This window comes from Pseudophryne corroboree, chromosome 4, assembly GCF_028390025.1.
Source record: "Pseudophryne corroboree isolate aPseCor3 chromosome 4, aPseCor3.hap2, whole genome shotgun sequence".
Taxonomy (NCBI): Eukaryota; Metazoa; Chordata; class Amphibia; order Anura; family Myobatrachidae; genus Pseudophryne; species Pseudophryne corroboree.
Window position 1 is genome coordinate 293,067,637 of NC_086447.1, and position 19,025 is coordinate 293,086,661.

A 19,025-nucleotide genomic window follows, 5' to 3' on the forward strand; every position below is an offset into this window, starting at 1 on the left:
ACTACTCCCACAGATCCTGGCCGAGCGTAGCGAGCCACCGAGCCCGCAGCATGGCGAGTGCAGCGAGCCCGCAGGGGACTCTTTGCGCTCGCCCTCTGCCAGCACTCTGACGGGCAGGATGCCAATGTCAGGAAATGGATAGCCGGCATCTCGCCCACCGATAAATCGTATGCACTCCAAGAAAATACATGGATCCAGGAACTTATCCCGGCAGGTGAAACAAAATTCCTGATAGTGCCGGTTATCAGGGATAATGTATTTACCCCCCCCCCCCTTCCCGGTGATCAATTAGCTGCAATAATTTACCGTTGCTAATTGAAGTCCTCCCTATGCATGCTGCATGGAAAAACTTTGCAAATTATTTAGAATTCAGAAGTTATTGAATCAAATCAGGAAGCCTCTTAATAAAATCTGTAGACATGATTCCTAAATACTCGCCACAGGTTCTATTTCCACTCAGTTGGTGGCGTGGACCCACCAACTGAGTGGGAATACCGGGCGGGTGTCGGGATTCCGTTTGTCAGTATAATGTCACCTGTCGGGATTCTGGGGTCGGTCTTCTGAACACCAGGATCCTGACAGCCAGTATATTGACTACATCCCTCTCAGACAACACAGTCCTTTAGTAATAACATGGTGCTAAATGCACAATTGTGCTACATAACCGCAACCAATCATATTAATTGTACCGTTTCGAATCACATATATCATTAATTGCTCTAGATACCAGTATATTAGTCCACACAACACGCTTTAAACAGGGAGGTTCAGTTTTAGAAGTTTATTCAATCATTCTAAACTAATGTTTTTAAATAACCAAACACAAATTCACATTACCTTGGAGCAGTTCTCACACTCATAGTGTTTTCCAGTATCATGTGACATTTGGTGGCGGATTAGGTTGGATTTCCAGTTGAAGGCTTTAGGACACTGGTCACATTTGTACTCTCTCTCCTCTGTGTGAGACAGTAAGTGTCTGTCCAGGCTGTAGGAGAAACACAAGTGTAAAATATATGTATAAACCAACCCCATTCAGTGCATATTGGAAAACCATTACATCATGTACATGCGATAAGTAAAGCATGTGACATATTATCATAAATGCAAAGCTTAATGGAAATGTCTAATAATTGAAACATAGCAAAAAAAACTCTCCAAAACAGATTTACTTATACAGTGTCAGACTGGGGCATGAAGGGCCCGGTGGGGGAATGCAGTGGTAGGGGCCCATGTTTAGGGGTGTGACCAGTCTGCAGAGGGGGTGTGGCCATCAACCACAGAGGCTTGGGTAACCATTAGAGAGTGCATGGTCTGGGCCCCTTGATAGATATATATAGTAAATACTGGCAGTGCATCTTTACAATAAAACAAATTAATAACAGCAGTGGTCTGTAGAGAATACACCATAGTCCTTTGCAGCATAAGGTAACATATGAATAACGTATAATTCAAGTGCTCAGTCTGATCCCTATAGGAGAAGCTGGGCCCCCAGGCAGGGCCGGTGCAAGGTAACTTATGCACCCCCCCACACACACACACACACACACACACACACACACTGTGTCTTTCAGCCTCATACCCTTCACTATCACTCAAACTAATCTGTGTCTCTCAGCACCCCCCCCCCCAACTCCTCCCCCTTCACTCTCTGTCTCTCAGCAACCCTCCCCCGGTTCACTGGCAGCTACTCTGTCTCACATGTGTGTTTCTGTGAGCCGTGGGCGCAGCAGTCTGTAATGTCGGAGTCGCGCTCCCCGGGTCCCGGCAGCCTGGCAAAGTGGGAGGCAGTGGTAATGACGGACCGGGACCAGGGCTGCCATCAGAAATTGTGGGGCCTGGGACTGACAAAATAGGCAGGGCCCCCTTTTAGAGGTTGTGGTATGGCTAGCACCATGAAGTCTGTATATTACATTTTGTCTGTATGAATTCTATTGGTATCATGCCTCCTCCCCTATATGTTTTATATTGTGCTACCCCCTCATCTGTATATTCTGTACCGTGCCTTTCGTCGTCTTCATCTGTATGTCCTACATTGTGCAGTCTATCCCTCTCACCACCTGTATGTTCTGCATTGTGCTGTTCACTGATCTGTATGTCCTGTATTTTGCAGCCCCATCCATTTGTATGTCCAATATTGTGCAGTCTGTCCTCAAATGTATGACCTTCATTGTGCTGTCCCCCATCAATATTTCCTGTATTGTGCTGTCCGTCCATCCCCATATATATGTTCTGTATTGTGCTGTCCATCTGCCCCATATGTACTCTGTATTGTGCTCTCCATCCGTCCACATATGTGTTCTGTATTGTGCTGTCCGCCCTCTCCGCATCTGTATGTGCTGTATTGTGGTGTTGATGGCCACCTCTGTATCCATTGCCAGAACAACACCCCCCGACCCTACCAAATGATTAAAAGAATAAGTAAAAAGAATGACAGTGAAAAGTGGAAAAAATATGTGTGTGTGTGTGTGTGTGTGTGTGTGTGTTTTTGCGCGTGTGTGTGCGTGTGTGTGTGTGTGGTATATATATATATATATATATTTATATATGTCATTATATATATGTCACACCGGACCGGCACTCTCCCTCTGTGAATCAGCTGCTCCGGTGCCCTCTTGATCCAAATAAATAATATTCCATACAAACACACAGCGTCACTCGGAGTCTTAAATTTAACTTAGTGTATTCACACCTATATCCAACTAAACCATGATATGTTGCTGTACTTGGTTTGTTATGGCCTCTCCAGCTGTGATGACACTACAAGTCCCAGCACATTTAGCTGACAAGATCTACTGGGACTTGTAGTCCCACTACATCTGGACAGGCGCAATTAGCAATCAAATTACTCTTGCCCCTAGACCTCTTCTTTAAGAACCAGAGCTGTCCCCAACCACATAGGACCGATCTGTCAGTGGATGGTAAGTAGCCCGCCTACTTTCGGCTGCCTTTCACATGGGGGAGGACCAAGCATGGTACTACAGACAGACCGCACGGGCTGCTGGGAAGGTAGGGGAGGGGAGGAGCGCCCTCACTCCATGTACACTGCTCTGAATGATTTGCTTCAGCGGTGCTGTGTGCGATCCAGCGATGAACGTGGAAGGTGATCGTCACATGCAGGCTGGGATGGTCGTGTCACTGTGAACATGGGCAGGCCCCCTCCTCTGTCAGGGCAGGACGACATCACCCCTTGACGGCGGCTCAGACCGGGACACAGGTGTGCGGCGGATGCCGTGGTACCTGAGCGTACCCAGCCACATACTTGCACCACTGGGCGCTCTCGTTTCTACATTAGAGTGTGCGCCCATTTGTACACCTATGAAACCACTACTTTCTTTGGGGCAGCCTCAGCGGGCAACCCCTTCATGTCCCCTGCCCATATGGGTGAGGTGGGTTATCTTTTAGGGTATGTACCGAACATGGGCGCCATCTTGAAATTGGCCATCTTGAATATAAGTCAGTGTTCCCATTTCCAGCACAGTTTTTGATACAAAAGGGTGTACTGCGACTTTTGAATCACCCTGTACCATGTCATGAGCTTATATTTCAGAAGAACCACAAGTTTGGTGTCTAAGCTAAGGTGCTAAAGCAGATGCAAAAGTATTAACTATGATATAGGTCAAATGATCAAGTGGCTTTCCAAGCCTAGTCCAGCATACTGTTAATGCAACAGCAGACCTTGCTTTAAGTATAGAATGCATAATCTAACATCAGGGCTGACCTTTGCATGTCTGGAAACACCTGATCACATTCTTTACACTCATGGGAGTGATGCATCTCAATGAGGTCGCTGTCATCATTCAGATTTTGCTGAAAGTTGTCCTCCACCATTGAGAACGCTGAGTGAGGTGTGCCACAGGGAAACTTCTGATGGTCACTCAGCTCGGCCTTGGACTCAAACAGCTGATCACACTCCTCACAACGATACTGACACTCCTCTGTTTAACAAAGCCAAAAGTTATTACAAAGTCATCTGAAACTAAAGCAGAAATGAAACACATATAAATAGTGCACTCAGCAGAACGGCAATCATGTAAACATATTCCAGAATAAAATAAATGTTCTAATAATAAGGGGGGAAACGTGTCTGCCGCATTGAAGAATTTATTCTGTTACTTAACAAAACTGCTTTCAGTCTCCTGGTCACACCACGTAGGCGTCACACAATGGCGGATAGTATGGAGCTTACCATGGATGTCAGGAGCCATTGTTACATGGGTATAATCTTCACTCTTCATGAACAATAAGAGCTCTTCGCCCGGCTCAATGTCAGCTACAACTCTGTAGAATATCTATGAAAAAGAGACTGTATAATCAGCGGTCGTGCTAGAGCCCGCATGTCATTAACTGTGTGCTCCATACTTAAGAAATCATTTTCTTTTTCAAATAGGACCATAACTAACTTTACTGTGCTGTAGAAAGTGATTAGCAAATCTCACTCCCTGCTGAGTTACACTTCCTAAATACAGAAAACACGGCAAGACAATCCAAAGCATGAGAAATAAATTAAACCTGATCCTTTACTGGGAAAGAAAAAAACAATATATGACATATGCTGCCTAGTATAGAAACGTTCCAGCTTTCCTAATGACGTCGAGCCTGGATTTACATACTGGGGCCCCCCTGGGCCATTACTTCTGTGCCACCATATAACCTCTCCCACCAATGCTGTAGCTCTTCGTGGTTCTAGCACCTACTGCATCCTACTTATAGACAAACCAATAGATCGCAATTGTAATTGGTTTTTTTTTTTAAGCTTGTAACTTTTTTGTGCAATGTAAATCATAACATAATGCACATACTATACAACAGAAACATGTGCAACAATGTAACTCCCAGAGTGCCTCCCTGCTTTTCTTACATGAGAGGTCTGAGCTTATGGGAGCTTCCCATAAGGCCAGGGCTGATTAGAGTTGCATAGTTTAACCATGGTTACAGTTAATTTGAATAGAAAGGAGACAGAAATAGGTACACCGGTTTCAGCACTTTTATTCCCCTTCACAACAGAGTAAGGATACCTGGGACATCCCTTATGAAGCCCGCTAGGGGTCTCATTTAATTTAGAAAATGACCTAGGGCACTATTATCAGGATAAAATTAACAACTGCTGCGGAGAGGTGAAGGGGCCCTTCCAGGCACGGACTGGAATGGAAAACCAGCCTGGGATATTTATGGAAGCAGCCCTAATGGGGGTGGGGTCTGTTGTGGGGGTGGAGTCTGTTGAGGGAGTGGGATTTGGTTTAGCACCAGCATATCCATAAGGTCTGCTTAGCACAATGGAAGGACCAATCTTCAATCTTTGGAGATGTCTCAGTAGATGAGAAGTATACCCGTAGTTTAGTAGAGAAGTACACTGTACATCACCATATGATACACCTCCCCTCCCCTCTATATGATACACCTCCCCTCCCCTCCATATGTTACACATCCCCTCCCCTCCCCTCCATATGATACACTCCCCACCTACACTATATGTTACACACCCCACCCTCTCCATATGATACCCCTTGCATATTCTACACTCTACTGCAAAAAAACCCAGCGCTTTTAGTATTAATTAGCTTGATTTAGAGCCTCATATTGCTTAGCTGAGTCATTACACATGGCACTTACATATAGTTTACAGTAAGTGTTTGTTTTTTACATTGGAGAAACTGTAACATGAAGTGTGTCATATCTGAATTCAATTCAAACTATATTCCATTAGAAGCATGGGAAAAATCCGACTTCCATCAGCTCAGAGCTGGCCCAAAATTGTTTTTGTAGAGTGAAAAATTGTTATGTGTCCTTCCGCAAAGCATGCCCACAGAAATTCCCCTTACTCCACATAAATCAGGGACGTCTTCCCTCCTCCCCATTATCCCCAGTGTCTTTCCCAGCATCTATGTACACCAGTGCAAACTCAGATGCATGATGTCAATACAAAGATTTTGCACTGTGTGGAGGCAGTGTTACGCTTAGGGAGGACCTCCGAGTCCATTCACAAATTACTGCAATATTATTACTTTAAAAAACTTTAGCCCTCATTCAGCTTGGATCGCTTTATTTCACAAATGCAACTCGGCAGATTATCGGAAGACTGCGCATGTGCTTCAAACGCACTGCACGTGCGCAAAAGCTGCATTGCAATCGCAGGTCAATGAAATGCGATTACAGAGTGATTGACAGGAAGTGACTGTTAACATAGCGTTTGTGGGGAGTGGTAGAAAAAACACATGTGTATCATGGCGATTTTTGGGGCGTGATTCTGATGTCAGCTGCGATTTCGCATTATTCTGAGTAGGCATACGTTAACCACAACTGGCGATGGTACTCAGTTTCTGCATATGGATCGCACCTCTGAGACTGCTTACGCAGAGTTGCGATCGCATTGGTCAGTGTCTTTTAACATTTCTGGGCAGCACTTCACATGCAGTTTGTCGCAGTAGCAGTTTTGAGACAATTGCAATTTCAGTCTCAATAGCGATCCATGCTGAATCTCCCCCTTTAAACCTAACAGCAACGTTGTAGTTTACCAAGAATTCCAGTAGATGGCTCTAAAAGCCAGCTATACATTACATTTTTATCAGTTTACTGAATGAAACATGGTAGAAATATTCTCATTACAGGAAGATGGATATGTTTAATTGAAGGGGCTGTTCAAATTGAAATTTTAAATGTGATTCAACCTTTTACACAGTGGCTTATATTATATTGTAAATATTCTGACATAAGCACTATGAGTATAACATATTTTGTAACCTCATCGCTATTGTCATTTTGATTTGATTTAATGCCACATTTTACAATAAGGTTATTCATTAAAAAAAAAAAAAAACTTTTTATGAGAATGTTAGTTATGCACATTTAAGAACCATTATTCCGATGTTTGGGGTCATTTTATTGTCATTAGTAATTGTTGTTAAATATCTGATGGAAAAACGCGCATATCGTATTTCAGTGAGATTTCAGCCACGCTCATATATCAAGGTATCCGGATGGTAGGATGACACTATTAAGGTTTACAGTCAGTAGGCCGACATGCATTAGGGTGACATGGACAAAAGGTCGACACAGGAAAAGTTCAACACAAGTTTTTTCTTCATACTTTACCATACTTGTGGACTACGATTGGGAATAGTAACCGGTAAAGTAACCGAGTGAAGCAAGTAATGCAAGGGGACGCGGTGCACTATTTGAGGATGCTGGCGACTTTACGGAGTAAACAATGCCAAATAAAAACAAACTTATGTCAGCCTTCTTAGTGTTGACCTTTTCCCCATGTTGACCGTTTCTATGTCAACCATTTTGGGATCCATAACCGTATATCAAATGAGATTCAAAATCTGGGCTTCAATTCTCCCTTGCTCCTATGTCTCTGCATTCTACAAATCCTATGTTCAGCAGAAGCGTATCAGCAGAAGAGTTAACATTATGTTTTCATAACCCTCAGTTCAGCAGAGAAGTTAACATTATATATGTTGTTTTTAAAGTAGAAGACGGTCAAAAAATACTGTTTAAAATTAATTATATAATGATTTGGGAGTATAAATTAAAACTATTAAACAGGCATCTCCATTAAATGTTAAGGTTATTACAAAGTCCTGGTAGCTGTGATTCACCTAAAGAGAGAGACAATAAAGTAGATAGATTCATATGGACTCACACACAGCAATAGCGACCCATATAAATGGACTATTGGGAATGAACAGATCAGCCGAATATCTGGGTGGGGACACATTAAAGTAAAATTTAAAAATGCTAAATTTAAGACTACTGATTTACTGATTTGGTACAGGATTTACTCTGTTTTGTGAATTTCTAAAATATTCCAATGGCTCTTTGACTTTACCGATCACATGATCATAAAAAAGTAAGAATACTTGTTGGGCTTTATCAGACTTGTTATGTAACGAGGTGTGGCTAATTAAACAACGGGACTGATGCTATCATTTACATTTAATTTTATTAAGTACATTTTTACTCAGTTGCCCTTCTATGTACTCCCCTCCTGCATCCACACACCGCTGCATTCTTATTTTCCATTGGTCAAAGCCGTGCTGTAGCTCATTATCTGCCAGCTGTCTCAACAGCTCTGTCGTTTGCTTCTTTACCTCAGTAACTGATAAAAAATGAGTTCCCTTTCGTACACATTTGACTTAAGGGAAAAGAAAGAAGTCACACGGTGCTAGGTCTTGTGAGTATGGAGCGTGTTCTAGCACTGCAATCTGTTTTTTGGCCAAAAACTGCTTCACAGAGAGCATTTTCTAAATTTTTTCCCAAATTTTGTCTGTTTTTGATGTGCAAGGTCGTCCGGGACGTTCATCATCTTTGACAGTCCCACAATCATCACTAAATATTTTGTGCCATTCACACATGCAAATGACAAACAATCTGCTCCATAGGCCCGGTTAGCATAAGGAAAGATACGGTGGGAGTTATGTTCAGTTTAAGTTAACACGTCGCCCTACTTTTGAACGGGATACAGTTATGTGCTGACCAACAGAGGGACTATTCCCACTCCTGCGTGTCCACCCATAGAGTGGGAATATAACCTGTGGCGAGCGCACTGAGCCACTGATCCAGCTGTGTGGCGAGCGTGCGAGACCCTCAAGGGGCTTAGTTTTGTTCGCGCCCCCCTCCCCCCCTCACACCAACCGTCTAAAAGTCGGGAACTCCGGCGTATGGCGACCAGCGGTCACCCAACCGCCAAGCACCCAAACCCAACCCTTTTGAACTAAGCATTTTTACAATGCACTACAAAAACACAACAATTTTAAACGCTGTGTGACAGCAAACTATCTGTGCAAGAGGGGTGAAACTTGCCATTTTTTGGTATAGTCCAAGGTCAATGTTCCTCCACTCGCTTTTAACTCATGCATTACGGTTTGTTTGTTTGTTTGTTTGTTTGTTTGTTTTTGCAAATACAGTCTGGTTATTTAATATCCATACCTGTTTTTCTAAAACAAGTAATATTTCAGTATGGTCCTTAAGCTATGGCTGGTATGTTGCATATTCTTTGAAATTTGTATTTGGAAGTAAATCAAGTACCATACAGCGCTTTGTGTATCTGTGCTAAATGGACAAGTGCTTTCATGTGAACAAAAAATCTAATGGATGTCAATGAGAAGAAGTTTCACACTGGAAGTGTACTTCCCTTTAGGAACAATGAACTTCTCTCAGCACTTAGAATCACCTCTTTTGGCAGCTTTCACAGGTTCAGCTTATTGGCTTCCTTTCCAGCAGCATGTTGACATTTGAATTGTGACATATTAGAAGTTTGCATTGGCTTCTTGGAAACAGGCAGGTTCAGAAGACAATACTCCCCAAGACAGTTACGTTTTGCAATACTGCCTTTTTCCCTATGATTGTAAACATGATCATCTCAAGTACTTTTAAACCGCTATTAAAGGAATGCTTTTGACTTCTGCTTAAACTGTGATGGTGGCTATTACAGTAATATACACAGTTTGTGCATTACATAGTGCGCTACAACGTGGGAGACATGAATGTACACTTGTATACACAATAAAAATAATTACTGTGATGACATGTCCCATAGACGGGGAGGTCAATGCTCAAAAAGGAAACAAAAAAATAAGTAAAAGTAGGTTACTATGTAATTTTATTACTAGATAGATAGATAGATAGATAGATAGATAGATAGATAGATAGATAGATAGATAGATAGATAGATAGATAGATATTATTTACATTAATTTCTAAGATGGCACAAATTTTCTCAGGCCATGTAAACAAAATCTTTGATATATACAGTATATATATATATATATATATATATATATATCTATCTATGAAGATAGAATCTGAGGGCACTAACGATTGACTAAATGAGTGGTGCTTTGCCACCGTAAAACATATATCTTTGCACAATACTCAACAGTAAGAGAAATTTGTTTTCATTTTTTTTAACGTTTTCTGACCTATTCAAGGTCTAATAAAAGTATACATGATTACATACATATATAGCAATTACATATAATCATTTATTTATTTATTTATTATTTATTACCAGTTATTTATATAGCGCACACATATTCTGCAGCGCTTTACAGAGAATATTTGGCCATTCACCTCAGTCCCTGCCCCAGTGGAGCTTACAATCTATATTCCCTACCACATGTACACGCACACACATTCACACTAGGGTTAATTTTGTTGGGAGCCAATTAACCTACCAGTATATTTTTGGATTGTGGGAGGAAACCGGAGTACCCGGAGAAAATCCACGCAAGCACGGGGAGAATATACAAACTCCACACAGATAGGGCCATGGTGGGAATCGAACCCATGACCTCAGTGCTGTGAGGCAGTAATGCTAACCATTACACCGTCCGTGCTGCCCTGATTGTTCCCATATGAGAGACTTTTAACAATCTTGTCCACTTGCAGTTGACTCTAGGCCTTCAAATGACAGGATGAAACAGATAAAATTGATATAATAACCAACGCATTTCATCAAAATGACTTCCTCAGGGGTACATATACTGCAATTTGTATGGTATGATATACATGTAGTGAAGACCCTTCCAAATTGGGTAGTCTAATCTGCAGATCATATACAGGTGGGGGATCTTAATTAAATTATCCCTATCAGGACCAGAATAATGCAATCCAGTGTTTCCATACGGGTTCACTACGGCTGGCCGGCGGTCGGGCTCCCGGCGACCAGCATCCCGGCGCCGGGAGCCCGACCGCCGGCTTACTGACAGCTTGGCGAGCGCAAATGAGCCCCTTGCGGGCTCGCTGCGCTCGCCACGCTACGGGCACGGTGGCGCGCTACGCGCGCCACACTATTTTATTCTCCCTCTATGGGGGTCGTGGACCCCCACGAGGGAAAATAAGTGTCGGTATGCCGGCTGTCGGGCTCCCGGCGCCGGTATACTTAGCGCCGGGAGCCCGACCGCCGGCAAACAGAAGACCACCCTTTCCATACACCTAAGCAAAACACAGGGAATTAGATGGGTCCAAATTTGATAGTAAACTCTTGATGGTACACAAGATAGTGAAATAATGTCAGGTGTATAGCAGCCTGGGGAGTGTGCATCCTTCACAGTTGAGTATTGTGCGATGATATATGTTTCATGGTGGCAAAGTAACACTCATTTAGTCAATCGTTAGCGCCCTCAGATTCTATCCTCATGTTGTTTATTGAACCCATTCTAACAGGGGGGTTTTCATGAGGTGCAGCTTAGCCCCACTTTTAGCACAAGACAGGGCATATTTCATCTATTTTATATATATATATATATATATATATATATATACTGTAGATATATATATATATATATATATACACACTATATATATACTATATATATATATATATCTATCCTGTCAAAACGATGGAACATCATAACAGTAACACTTGAATTGCTTCATCGGGTGCTATCTACAGGTGAGGTGCAGCAATAGCATTTTACAATATAGGATATAGATATATATACAGTATATATATATATATATATATATATACATACAAACAGAAAGTTCAGCACTCACCATAGCAAGCTCACTTATTCTTGTGAGGATAAGTGAGCTTGCTATGGTGAGTGCTGAACTTCTGTTTGTATATATTTGGGTTGGTGGCCATGGGCTGCATGCACCCCACCCTATGAGTGGTGAGTGCAGACATTGCACCCCGCTTCTGGGGTGGCGAGTGCTGTGGTTTTCTATATTTGTTTGTATATTGCAGGGTTAATCTTTGGTTAACTCTTATTAACCGTGGTCACAGGCCTTTTCATGCACCCCTGTGTAATCTCATTTGTTCTAAACCTGTGTCAGCTGCTCCTTAGTAATTTATCAGCCAGTGTCAGGTGACTAGTGTACATTTAAAAGCCATAAGATGCATGGCAGATACACATTAAACCTAGTGGGCATATTTGCAGTTATATTATGTGTGATACAGTTGCCAAGTTTTAATTTTTGAGACTTTGTGATAGTGTAGGACATGCATACATTGGCGAGCGGTTTGCAGGCTTCCGTGCATAGGCCAATTCACTAACTAAACCCCCATCATTTATTTATTGATGTTGTGAGGATAAGTGAGCTTGCTATGGTGAGTGCTGAACTTTATGTTTCTATATATTTGGGTTGGTGGCCATGGGCTGCATGCACCCCACCCTATGAGTGGTGAGTGCAGACAATGCTCCCCGCTTCTGGGGTGGCGAGTGCTGTGGTTTTCTAGATTTGTCAGTATATATATATATATATATATATATATATATACATACATACATACATACAAACAAATATAAAACCACAGCACTCATATTTCATATTTGCAGTTATATTATGTGTGATACAGTTGCCAGGTTTTAATTGTTAAGACTCTGTGATAGTGTAGGACCTGCATGAAGGCGGGGTACCTTGGCGATTCGGTTTGCAGGCTTCCATGCATTGGCCTATTCACTAACTAAACCCCCATCATTTATTTATTGATGTTGTGAGGATAAGTGAGCTTGCTATGGTGAGTGCTGAATTTTCTGTTTGTATTTTTTTTTTATATATATATATATATATATATATATATATAGAGAGAGAGAGAGAGAGAGAGAGAGAGAGAGAGAAAGGGTACCCTACGGCGCTAAGTGAGAGAATAGGTGCAGCACCTGAAGAAGAACCTCTTGTTAGTCGAGGCTCAGAATCAATATCCAACACACAGATCTGAGGGCGCTAATATATATAGTACTGTTCATTGTATTAAAGCACATTGACAAACATAAAAATAACTGTAATGAAAATGTATTTATGCTTTTATTTTAAATATGATTTAATCACCACTCTCAACTTTGAGAGGATCACACTAACCCAATTGCAATTTATCTGCTTCATTGCTAATGCAACAGGTTGTGTATGATCTACCTATAAGTTCAGGGTTAGAGACTTATCTGCTTCTTACCTGTCAACCTATAGACCATTTTTGAGACATTATTTTTGGACTCCCCTTAAGTATGGAGCATTGTCACGCTGTGACATATTATAATTAACCTGGTTTTATACCTACTCTAACTGATATATACAGGGGTGTATAAGTTCCTTCAAGATTCCTTTATTTACCGGGTATCTGATTCTGTAACCCTGAGGAAGTCCCATAAGAGATGAAACGCGTTGGTTATTCCAGTTATTCTGCTTCCATCTATGCTGTATGTTGGATTTATACTGACAAAGAAATACTTTGAAAACTGAATGTAAACTGGATAAACCCTTAATCATTCCTCTGTGAAACTGTGCAGATGCCATATGTATTTTATTGTATACTTTTAAGATTAAATCATATTTAAAATAAAAGCATAAATAGATTTTCATTACAGTTATTTTTATGTTGGTGAATGTGCTTTAATACAATGAACAGTACTATATATTAGTGCCCCCAGATCTGTGTGTTGGATATATACATATATACATATCACCAGTGTGTTTGTACTCATGAATAAAAATCCGTAATACTGTGGCAACAGTCCAGAACAGGCAAAGTAGCAATAACACATATAGATCAATGAGGGGGAGCACTCACCAGTCTTCTAAAAAACGTAGCAAGTTTTAGTCCAGTGAAAACCATCACACAGTTAATCAATGTCTTGGACCTGTTCTTGACAAAGGTCCAAGGACAGGACCGAAACGTTGATTCACTGTACGATGACTATTCACTGAAATAAAACTTGCTACTATGTTCAATATATATATAGGCCCCCTTCCGTTATGTGCTTTTCCTTCCCTTACTTAAACTATCTTCTACTCCATGCTCCCTGCAAAGGCACCTAACCCTTGGTGGCTGCCGTCCTGCTGCTTATTTGTGTATTATCACCACTGGTGCAGCAATGTTTATATCTGTTTTGCTGTGTTTTCATCTGTTTATATACTTTGGGGGTCATTCAGATATGATCGCCGCTGTGCATTTTTGCACAGCGGGCGTTCAGATATGAACTGCGCATGCATCTGAGCCGCACTGCGCTAGTGCGTCGCACGGCTGCAACAGGCACTGGCTTGGTGCCATGCGACAGGATGGTGCGAAGGATCTATTCGCAGGGCATTCGCAAGGAGATTGACAGGAAGAGGCCGTTTGTGGATGCCAACTGACCGTTTTCAGGTAGTGTCCGGTAAAATGTAGGCAGGCTCAAGCGTTTTCAGGGAGGGTGTCTGACGTCAGCTTCGGCCCAATCAACAGGATTCCATCGCACAGGAAGAGTAAGTCCTGGGCTGCACAAAGACTGCACAAAATCAGTTTGTGCAGCTCTGCTACACATGCGATCGCACACCTGCACAGGACAAATACACTCCCCCTGTAGGCAGCAACTATCTGGTCACAGGACTGCCCAGCGATCAGATATGAATAACCCCCCTTGTTAGGTGCTGTGAAACCCTTGTGGCGCCATATAAATAACTATTAATAATAATAATAATAATAATAGTAATAATAATAAATGTAAATATTATTGAATGACATAGAATTCACTTCCCTTGTGCTATTCTATATCTATTTTCTTGCAACATTACAAAACAAGTAAGTAATAAATGGAACAAAATAAGAATGATTGGCGCTAAGAGGAGCAGAATAGTCTGATATGTGTTGATAAGCTGAAAAGTATGTTTAAAAGTGTATAATACCTATCAGTATGTTTCTGTATTATACTATTTCTCTGCAGCAATGCTATTATAGGGTTACTATCTCTCTCAGTATGTTATCCTGTATTATACGGTTTCTCTGTAGCAATGCTATTATAGGGTTATCTCTCTCAGTATGTTATCCTGTATTATACAGTTTCTCTGTAGCAATGCTATTATAGGGTTACTATCTCTCTCAGTATGTTATCCTGTATTATACAGTTTCTCTGTAGCAATGCTATTATAGGGTTACTATCTCTCTCAGTATGTTATCCTGTATTATACAGTTTCTCTGTAGCAATGCTATTATAGGGTTACTATCTCTCTCAGTATGTTATCCTGTATTATACGGTTTCTCTGTAGCAATGCTATTATAGGGTTACTATCTCTCTCAGTATGTTAACCTGTATTATACGGTTTCTCTGTAGCAATGCTATTATAGGGTTACTATCTCTCTCAGTATGTTATCCTGTATTATACAGTTTCTCTGTAGCAATGCTATTATAGGGTTACTATCTCTCTCAGTATGTTATCCTGTATTATACGGTTTCTCTGTAGCAATGCTATTATAGGGTTACTATCTCTTTCAGTATGTTATCCTGTATTATACGGTTTCTCTGTAGCAATGCTATTATAGGGTTACTATCTCTCTCAGTATGTTATCCTGTATTAATCAGTTTATCTGTAGCAATGCTATTATAGGGTTACTATCTCTCTCAGTATGTTATCCTGTATTATACGGTTTCTCTGTAGCAATGCTATTATAGGGTTACTATCTCTCTCAGTATGTTATCCTGTATTATACGGTTTCTCTGTAGCAATGCTATTATAGAGTATACCAGTGCCGTATACAGCACCCCTAGGCCAACAGTTTCTTATTGAGAAATGTAGAAAAAAATATGAAATTAAGTAAATTGTGTTTATATGTCATCCTTATGTTCAGTTATGTGGTGAGGGATAAGATATGCTTCTGTTTGTCCACATATTTTATGATTGGCAGCCATAAGCACTGGTTTTGCCTATTACATTGCCAATAAATAGTTTGAATTAGTCCTGGACCACCAACCTGAGGCACCCCTGCAAGTGTCCCGCGGCACCACAGAGTGCCACGGCGCACAGTTTGTGAACCACTGGAGTATACTATCTCTCTCTAGTATGTTATCCTGTATTATAGTATTTCTCAATAGCAATGCTATTATAGGGTAAACTATCTCTATCAGTATATCTTGTATTATACGGTTTCTCTGTAGCATTGCTATTATAGGGTATACTGTCTCTTTCAGTATGTTATCCTGTATTATAAGAGTTCTCCATAGCAATGAGATTATAGGGTATACTATCTCTATCAGTATGTTATCATGTATTATAAGGTTTCCCCGTAACAATGTTATTATAGGGTATACAGTGCCATATGTAATGCCGTCTGAGTTGGCAGGAGGTGCGGTTTGCCAGCCAAACGTGGGTGCTTTTTGTTTTTTTTTAATCTGTAGTCATTTACAAGGCATGATTTTGTCATGTAAATGATTACCGCTTTAAAAAACATCCGAGTTCAGCCGGCAACCCACACCTCTGTTCAACTGGGACAGGATTACATCCGGCCCACTATCTCTATCTGCATGTTATTCTAAGGTTTCTCCATAGCAATGCTATTATAGGGTATACTATAGCTGTATGTTATCCTGTATTATAAGGGTTCTCAGTAGCAATGCTATTATAGGTTATACTATCTCCATCAGTTTGGTATCCTGTATTCTAAGAGTTCTCAGTAGCAATGCTATTATAGGGTATACTATCTCTATCAGCATACTATACTGCATTGTAAGGTTTCTCTGTAGCAATGCTATTGTAGGGTATACTGTATCTATCTGTATGTTAACCTGTATTATAAAGGTTCTCTGTAGCAATGCTATTATATGGTATACTATCTCTGTCAGTATTATAAGGGTTCTCTGTAGCAATGCTATTATAGATTATACAATCTTCTCTAGCAATGCTATTATAGGGTATACTATCTCTATCAGTATTATAAGGGTTCTCTGTAGCAATGCTATTATAGATTATACAATCTTGAATCTTCTCTAGCAATGCTATTATAGGGTATACTATCTCTATCAGCATTATAAGGGTTCACTGTAGCAATGCTATTATAGGGTATACTATCTCTATCAGTATTATAAGGGTTCCCTGTAGCAATGCTATTATAGATTATACAATCTTCTCTAGCAATGCTATCATAGGGTATACTATCTCTATCAGTATTATAAGGGTTCTCTGTAGCAATGCTATTATAGATTATACAATCTTCTCTAGCAATGCTATTATAGGGTATACTATCTCTATCAGTATTATAAGGGTTCTCTGTAGCAATGCTATTATAGATTATATAATCTTCTCTAGCAATGCTATTATAGGGTATACTATCTCTATCAGCATTATAATGGTTCACTGTAGCAATGCTATTATAGGGTATACTATCTCTATCAGTATTATAAGGGTTCCCTGTAGCAATGCTATTATAGATTATACAATCTTCTCTAGCAATGCTATTATAGGGTATATTATCTCTATCAGTATTATAAGGGTTCCCTGTAGCAATGCTATTATAGGGTATACTATCTCTATCAGTATTATAAGGGTTGTCTGTAGCAATGCTATTATAGATTATACAATCTTCTCTAGCAATGCTATTATAGGGTATATTATCTCTATCAGTATTATAAGGGTTCCCTGTAGCAATGCTATTATAGGGTATACTATCTCTATCAGTATTATAAGGGTTCTCTGTAGCAATGCTATTATAGATTATACAATCTTCTCTAGCAATGCTATTATAGGGTATACTATCTCTATCAGTATTATAAGGGTTCCCTGTAGCAATGCTATTATAGGGTATACTATCTCTATCAGTATGTTATCCCATATTATAAGGGTTCCCTGTAGCAATGCTATTATAGAGTATACTATCTCTATCAGTATGTTATCCTGTATTATAAGGGTTCTCTGTAGAAATGCCATTAAAGGGTATACTAGCTTAGTTATTGATTTTTAATGTATGTCGCCATTTTGTTATAGTCCCCAGAATTCTCTTGTAGAAAACCTTCTTGTGTGCTATCAATTAATAATATTGATATTATTCATGTGTACTTTGCTATGTACTATTTTATTTGTAGGCAAGTGTAAATTAATTACATCCCCTGAACTATGATATTGATGGTGACACCATATCTTCAGAGATACCATTAATGATTACCCTAAAGTTACCCTGACCAATTAGATACAAATGTGATGAAGGTAGGTCCCATGGACTATAAACCTTTACATTGGGTGGCCATTCATGTCATCAGTCTTCAAACAGAATTTTACTTTGATCGAGGTCAGACAATATTAAGTATCCTACTTTTGATTTAGCAACTGCTGGAATTGCACATTTCAGATACAACAATGAGACACCTTACTGTGGTTTAGACCAGTGTACCGTATTAACTATGTCTCCAAGACATCATTAACATGAAACATTAAAATCAGCCAAGAAATTAAAAACTATAACTGTATTGCCAACTGAACATTTTTCTATTTGTTGAAGTGAAGAAAAGATCAAAAACATTTTCAGGGACATTTTACAAGCCAGTGCCATTTGATAAGGTGGCCTCTCCTAAATGTCATTTGCATTTTACTATTTAAAAAAATAAATAAAAATAGTTCAGCTGTAGCTGCTGACATGTGAAACTGCTGGCGCCCCGGTGATGTCATTATCAACTCTCTGAAATGGGAGGGTCTCATAAACGTAAGATTTTTTTTTTCATGCAAATGTACTGTTTGTCGGGTTTCGCATTCGCCTGCCAGTTTGGGAAAGGAAGAAACGCTCTCTTATAGGACATAAATTAACTGCTGTTCTACTGGAGGGCCAGCGACAGAAGAGCAAAAGTGTTTAAAAAGCAGCAGTACATGAGTGCTGAACTACATGCATCATAAATTATGTTCACATAAATACATTTTATGTAGCCAGTCGCTGCCCTATCACACAAGAATTTATTTATTATTCAACGTGGGTAAAAGAACCTTTTCACTGCCAACAGGAAGTGCGCCAGCCCATTTTGTCACTGACGTGTTTTAGGAAGCGACAACTTAACATCTTTTTGTTTTTTGTTTTAATACATTTTTTTTTAATCTCCTTCCAAGGCACACAACATTAAATTTACCGCCTTACAAATTTAAACTTTGACCTTTAACATGAAATCCTAACATGCATAGAACTAGACTGAAAAAAATCATTAATTATAGAGCACTCCAGAACGGCCAACATGATTCACTTTTGAAATAGGTGAAACAGGCCCTGATGTTCAATGTTAAATCTTCACTGTCTGGTGATACACAGGTCATTTCATTTAGGATTAATAGACTCCATTTGCCATCTCTGAAAATGA

General features: G+C 40.1%; 1 protein-coding gene across 4 annotated transcripts in view; it reads right to left on the minus strand.

Annotated features, from left to right (window-relative positions):
* Positions 1-19,025, minus strand: part of MECOM (MDS1 and EVI1 complex locus) — a 54,518-nt gene that overhangs the window by 27,057 nt on the left and 8,436 nt on the right. For all 4 annotated transcript variants that reach the window (XM_063916201.1, XM_063916199.1, XM_063916200.1 and 1 more), the window contains exons 3-5: positions 4,187-4,289; positions 3,719-3,935; positions 838-985 (exon numbers count right to left, since the gene is read on the minus strand). In XM_063916201.1, the coding sequence (XP_063772271.1) occupies positions 838-985; positions 3,719-3,935; positions 4,187-4,235 (414 nt within the window). In that variant the 5' untranslated portion in view covers positions 4,236-4,289. The remainder of the gene's footprint in view (positions 1-837; positions 986-3,718; positions 3,936-4,186; positions 4,290-19,025) is intronic.